The sequence below is a fragment of the Myotis davidii genome, unplaced genomic scaffold (genome assembly GCF_000327345.1).
Source record: "Myotis davidii unplaced genomic scaffold, ASM32734v1 scaffold313, whole genome shotgun sequence".
NCBI lineage: Eukaryota > Metazoa > Chordata > Mammalia > Chiroptera > Vespertilionidae > Myotis > Myotis davidii.
In genome coordinates, this window is record NW_006286275.1 from 421,113 (window position 1) to 428,647 (window position 7,535).

General features: G+C 33.1%; 1 protein-coding gene across 1 annotated transcript in view; it reads left to right on the plus strand.

Annotated features, from left to right (window-relative positions):
- The window catches only part of MLIP (muscular LMNA-interacting protein), a 103,924-nt gene that overhangs the window by 52,552 nt on the left and 43,837 nt on the right, over positions 1-7,535 (plus strand). The window contains exon 8 of the mRNA XM_015560046.1: positions 988-1,032. Coding sequence (XP_015415532.1) covers positions 988-1,032 — 45 coding nt within the window. The remainder of the gene's footprint in view (positions 1-987; positions 1,033-7,535) is intronic.

Sequence of the window (7,535 nt, forward strand, 5' to 3'; positions counted from 1 at the left end):
TTCTATTCATGGATAAGTCTGAAGTGTGCAGAACAGTTCCTGGCATATAGTAGATACATAATGATATTTGTTGAATTGATAAATGAATTAAATAGCCAATTGCTCTCAGAAAGTGGGAAAATGAGCCTGCAAGAGAAAAATTCGTGTTTACCAGGGAGTATTGAATGCCCAATTGAAGTTGAATATCACTACTGGTATTTATAATGACATCAATTATCTGATTGAGAGAGTTTCCCAGTAAGATTTTATTTCTCAGTTACAAGTTTAGAGAAAATGGATAATGAGGTCCATACAGGTTTTGTGTGTGTGTGTGTGTGTGTGTGTGTGTGTGTGTTGGTGGAGGGATTCAAAGGAGAGAGAGAGGCAAGAGAGATTAAGGTATAAAATGACAATTTATGTAAGCTCAGAGGTACTGAAGCTTGAATGGAGTTGGTAAGTGTTAATGATTTTGAAGTCTCAGTGAAGCTGAAGCTCAAGAAATGTCACATTAGGGATATTTGAGAAATGGAGATGGTGTCTAGGAGGTAGAGTTCTGAAAATAGGATGTCAGAAATTGAAATTTTAGAAGTTTCTCATTTTATTTGTTAAGGCAAAGTATAGGAATAGTCCTAGAAATGAATGGTTGAAATGGAGTGGATGAGAATATCTTTGGAGCATGAAGAATTGAGAGTGCAGAGATTTCTACGTGAATTTGAAGTAACAAAATATCATGTAAGGAACTATTATGATTCATGAATAAACATCATCAATAAACTAGGGAAAATTAATCAGAAAGCTGATAGGTAACAGTAATGAAAAGAATAATGAAATGATGTAGTTTAATGAAATGATTTTCAAAGGTACAAAGGATTTTATATAGAAAAGAGGGAGTAATGATTAGAAAGTCTTAATAAGAAAAAATAGGTGAACACTTATCCCAGAGGTTAAATATTTTAAAACTATTTTATTTATTACTTTAGTATTATAATTATTTTTATTTTCATACAGACACCTACAACTGTTCCAAGATCAGCTGGTCGAGAAACCAAATATGTAAGTCCCTTCATAATTATACATTCTGCTTTTTAAATGGGTGCTTATATGGGCTTTGGAGGCAACTCATTTATACAATCATTTAAATTGAATTCGTTGATTTTTTCAATTGGTATGATTGGCTCAGATGTGGAAAATCAGGTTATGTCAGGTAAATTCATTGAGTAAGTTCCTTCTTAAGGGAGGTCTATATTTTGTCTAAGTAAAGCAGAACTTCAACACCTGCTTTCTGTCTTTCTAATATCAAAGCTTACTGTAGATGGCATTCTCATTTCTGTAATTGTTTATTATGGTTATTATACAATAGACAACTCATATAATTGAAACATTGATTTGTTCATTGCCAGTAAGATTGCCAGTTTATTTGATTCAATTAATTATGGGGATACCCTTGATTCAATTAATTATGGAGATCTGGTTCTGGATGTCCTGGGTAAACACACACACACATGGCCTCACTCCATCCCTACTCTTTTTTTTTTTTAAATATACATTTTATTGATTTTTTACAGAGAGGAAGGGAGAAGGATAGAGAGTTAGATCCATCAATGAGAGAGAAACATCAATCAGCTGCCTCCTTCATACCCCCTGCTGGGGATGTGCCTGCAACCAAGGTATATGACCTTGACTGGAATTGAACCTGGGACCCTTCAGTCCGCAGGCCAAGGCTCTATCCACTGAGCCAAACTAGTTAAGGCTCCATCCCTACTCTTTATTCACCTAATAATCTATCATTTCTGCTTTTAACCAAATGTATTATAGTGGAAACAAGGTTGTTTCCTAATTAGTGTTTTGTTTTAAGTTTAATGTAAATCATTAAATTATTTATTTTATTACACAAAATATTTGCTAACGTGTAGTTTTCATGATCATGAGTAAATAGTTATTAAATTTATATTTTGCAACCTATCCTTTCTGCAATTGGAAAATTTCTGCTTTCATTTAAATCTCTGTAAGGCCAATAATAAGATGGGTGAAATTACTGAATCTTATCACATTCAGGAAATGATGCTTAGAGGACATGTGTAGGAACACTCTTAGAGCATTTTCTAGAAGTTTGCACCGTTATCTTTTTTGTTATTATTGGAAGCCCTTTGGAGTAATACTTAAAAGACTGGAGGCATTTAGTAGGCTATACTCAACTTTACATTTATAGAGTTGCTGCTTGGTAACTGTTTGATGCCAGAAAAATCACATAACCTCTTAATTTTATAAATAATATTGGGATACTAATAACCTTATTTGGTTGATGTAAGACTTAGGTTGGATAATGTATGAAAAGCCCTTACAAAAGCTGATACCTCCTCCCACCCCTCCCAAACCTGAGGGTGGTTATTTTGAAAGAAATTGGTATAATTCTGGAGGGGTTGCTTCATTCTCCATAGTTAGCAGTGATTTCAAATTATTCTTTAATCAGTTATCAGTCTTAAAGTCAATTAACATTTGGCCCAAACTTTGTGAGAGCCTTTGGGTCACTTGAAGTTTACATTGAATCATCAAACAGACTTAATATAAACTAGAAACATAATAAACTCGGATTCAAATAAGATTCTTGACTTTAATTAAATTTGCTTTTTGAGTAAGAAGCTATACTTTGGACTTTCTCTTACAATATGACATTTGAATTGTTGTTTGTGACACCTCAAATATGTTCATGTCTTTTGAAAGACTATAAGGGATAATTTTCTAGTGTAAGGTAAAAACCAATTCATTGATGTCACACTTATAAATATTTGGTTGCAATTATTATGTTTACTAAGTGATGTCTGAATCTGAGAAGTTTATGGACTGTAATATTTCAATACTTACCATCTCTCTTCAAGACTTTGAGGGAAGTAGGCATCTTTCTTATATACCTGGTTGGTACTCCATGTGTCACTGACTTTGTAAAGATTCTTAGATTAGGCTCAAGCAGGGATCACACAAGCTAACAACTCCTGCACCACAGAGAAAAAAAGGGGAAGACAAATTAGATACAGAAAAAAAAAATTGTTTTCCTTGAGAATATCCTGAACAGATTAGCACAGACTATTCAAAATCCCTATTTCTGGGAGCTCTTTAAAAATATGATATATAGTCTATAAATCATGACCTCTAGGAACTCATCAGTATTTTCATAAATAATATTGGGATACTAAAAACCTTATTTGGTTGATGTAAGGCTTAGGTTGGTTAATGTATGAAAAGCCCTTAATGTAGTTCTGACACACAAGAATCACTTAATAGCACCAATACTCATTTGTCCAAATTTTTTCATTGATTTGACCAAATTTACTGTGTGTCTGCCATACTGAAGAGTCACTGAGATGAGAGATGAACAAGGGCCCCATTCCTAAAACATACAATGAGGAAGACATTAAACAATTAAATGAGCAAGATACTTTCTTATAGAAATTAGAGGAGAGCTAGCCAGAGAACTGGTCAATGTTAAAACAAACTTATAAAGTTGCTAATTTTCAATATATCAGTATGTCCATTGGATTTCCAGATTTCCTTGGATGATTATAAATAGTTTATCTAAATAATGATAAAATGTATGACTAATTCCTTTGGTGAAAGGCTGTCTTTTCTTCATTAAGAGAAGACAAGAAAGCCAATGCAAGAAAATTAGATTTCTTTTCTTATTATTTATTGTACACATTGTTCCATGTCCCATAGTGTTTTCTAGGATGACCCAGAAGCATTAAAAGCACCATCAAGTCAGAAAAATCAAAGCCAAAGGTTTCTCTAATTATGGTATACTTGACCCTTGTTATTTTAAAGTACAGTTGACCCTTCAACAACACACGTTTGAATGTGCAGGTCTACTGATATTTCAGTAAACAGTACAAGTGTAGTTTCTCTTCCTTTTGATTTTTAAAATAACATTTTCTTATCTCTGATTTACTTTATTGTAAGAATACAATATATAATACATATAATATATGAAATTATGTGTTAATTGACTGCTTAAGTTGTCTGAAAGGGTTCCAGTCAACAGTAAGCTATTACTCATTAAGTTTGGGAGGAGTCAAAGTTATATTTGGGTTTTTGTCTGTGTAAGAGGTCAGCATCCTGAACTCTCACATTGTTCAAGGGTCAACTGTGATTTAATTGAGGTTATCTTAGTGTAATAGAAATTAAACTAGGCTAATGGCATGTTGAATGGTTTCCGTTGGTCACTTTGTGGGATTGATTATATTAATTTATCATCAACATTTCACTGGGTTATTATTAACAGGTGCCAAATTCAACAGTAATAATAACTAATATTTTAAATCTTACCTTTCATTGGAGTTTAACTATCTCATGTAACCTTTCATTAATCCTATGAGGTGGATATTGTTATTACAAAATCTCCATTTTACAGAGGAAGGAATCAAGTGTCAGAAGTCACAATAGGCAAAAGAAACCCAGGTCTTCCACATGTCAAAGCCTTTGACATTAATACTCATGTAAACCTACAGAAGCTGGGAATAGTGTGTCTGCCTTAAATATTTTATCCACAAGTATTTATTGTCTGGGTTTAAGTTATTTATGCCCAAAACTGTTAGTCAAACTTTGAATAAATAATTTCATTTTTGGTGATAATTGATTATAATATTTTACTAAATTTCTAATGTTTTAAATCATTTGCTTATATGTAAAATAACTCATAATTTATCAGGTAATTTATGAGTGATTATTTCTCATGAGAGTCATTTTTAAAGAGTTTCTTTCCCTCTATGTAAAGGAATGAATTTTCTATTTAAATTTATATTTCTATTTAAATTTATAATTCTATCACCTTTGGAGGTGAATGTCATTTTTTTTTCTTTGCATTACACTGACCTTTGTAAATGTTTATTTTTTATTAACTAATACCAATTTAAATTCATTTCATTCATATAATTCAAAATCATAGTATACTCTTAAAGAGTATACTAATAAAGAGCAACCTCAGAAAATAGGGCAAGTATTTGGACCTATTACTAATTTATAAAAAGCAAAACACCGTAGTTGAAATCACATTCTATTGATAACAGCTTATATTATAAACTGTCTGCACTTCACGGATTACTTTTTAATGTCAGAGAAATAACAGAATATTGAATATTATATAGTGTGCAGGTAAGATCTCATTTTAATGAACTTGAGGGACAGAAAATGTCATTACAATTTCATACATTTCATACATACTGCTTTCAAAATATCACAATATATTAAAAAGTGTCAAATTTTATTAAAAATATTCCCCACTATATATACAGATATTCATATAAAGGTCATCGTCTCCAATTTAGCCAGCTCACCAACTCCCCTTGTTGCTGTACTTGGAAATGTTGCTAGGCTGGAGTGTTTCAGAGGTGATGTGCACTAATGTAGTATTGGATTTCAGGCTGAGGTGACTCACTCAAATCCAATCCACTTAAATCCAGACGTGGGTTCAAATATGCTTCCATAGGATGTAAGCAGAGATTAGATGAGTTACTGGAATAGTTATAGACAGTTTAAGCAAGACATTACACCCTACTGATCCATCTTATTTCTTTCCTTTATGTTTAGAAATATTTCTATGGTATGCGCATGTGAAGGGATGAGGAGGAAATGGAAGATAATTATTTGGGTTCTAGTGAGGAGGGAAAGAAAGGATTTAATGAGGCAAGTTTTATGCCTTGTATTCTTCTCATCATCACTTCAGACTTCTTCAAGCATGATGGTGCCATAATCTAGGCTATAGAATATAGCTCATGGGATTTTGTTTCACAGAGTAACATTCTTACACTCGTCTCTAATGGTGTCTTTCACAGTCAGTATTAACAGGAATAGATATGAGTGACCAAAAACTTAGGGTTGTTCAAATCCAATTTCTTTGAGTTCATTTTTAGGTACTTCAGGTTGCTTCTCTACCTTAGTTCAGTTGACTGATAGGCAGTAGTTGTTCCTATATAGTAGCCTCCTCCCTGCACTCACAGCTCCAAGCTCAACTCACCAAACAATATTCCCTCACTCTTTGAAAACGAATTGCTACAATTTTGATAGCATACCTATAGCTACAACACTTAATAAACATAATTAATCTGTATTAGGCAAGCAAAAGGGGGCTTCCCAAAAGGTCTAACATGATTGGGTTGCTTGAAAGAGTGGCTTATATTCATAAGGATACACATAAGCCAGGATTTTTTCTTCGGTAAAGGACCTGCAGAGGCTTTATAGATATTTACTCCACCCCAAGGTTCACATTGAACTCTATCCTTACTCTGGGAAGTTTCTTGTAATACTAATATGAAGTCTGTTATGTTAGATGGAATAAAAATGTACTGGGGCTATCTAAAATCTTTAATTATTATGCCATGATCCCCAGTGAAGGAATTTCAGGGACTTTTGGGGACTGGATACAAAGTTATTTGGATTTTCCCTAATTTAATTAATAAGTTTGCTTGAGAATTTTATCTTTTTCCTCTAATAGTTTGATATTCTTTAACACAATCTACTGATAAATGTTAGTAAAAAAGTTAACTTGTGCAAATAGTTTATTTTAAATGTGTAACCTCTTCTTTCCTTTAATACAGAGATACAAATTTACAAATTTAACTTCTGTTTTAGTCAAGATGCATTTAATTCAGCATATTTCACAGTAGATATTATTTAACTTAGGAAATTCATAGAGAATTCCCTCACTATTGCAACAATGTAAAATTAACTAAAGGAAAAAAACTAAGATTTCAAAAGAAATCATTATTACTTATATGTGCAAAATGTAACTAGGTGAACAGAAAAAACTCTGGTGCCAGAGGAAATAAGGACTTTTCCACGGTATCACAGGAAATGCATTTCAGGGCTACACACATAGGAGGATTTGAGGTGTAGTAACAAGATTTATTAGAGCGAAAACAAAGGACTGCCTCCAGGTACACCATACCCAATGTCTCATCGACAGCCAGGCTGTTAGTAAGGGGCATGCCTCTGAAAACAGGAGTAAAAACAAAGTTGAGTGATTAGAGCAAGCTATAAACCCGTTTCTGAGTCTGTAAGGCTGTCAGTTGAGAAGGATTTTAGGTTCAAGGCTTTTGCTGGAATGAAAGCAAGCAGCTACAATCTGATAGATCGGCATTGGCTGCGCTTTGAACATCCCTGGTGATGTCATCAGGCGATCAGGTTAATGCTATATGGCAGACACAGCCTTAGAAAAAAGTTCTCAGTAATTCCAAGACAAAGGATGGGAGAAAAAGGAGAAATCAGTTTGGAGGGTTGAAGAAAACTAGGAGAATTCAGGATTCAGTTCAGTTTACAGGTGACAAATAAAACTTTGAAGACTTTTAACTGAATTGGAGTATAATATCCAAAACTGGGCATTATGATTTTTTTATTGAAACACAATTTATCCCTCAGAAATCATCCTCATTTTTATTAAAGAGCCAAATTAATGCCAATTTATTTAGTATATTACTAGGTGTACCGGTTAATAATGCAGATTTTTTTCAATAGATGGAGTTACACATACACTGAATGGCCAAATTATTATGACCACCCCCTGAGGGTGT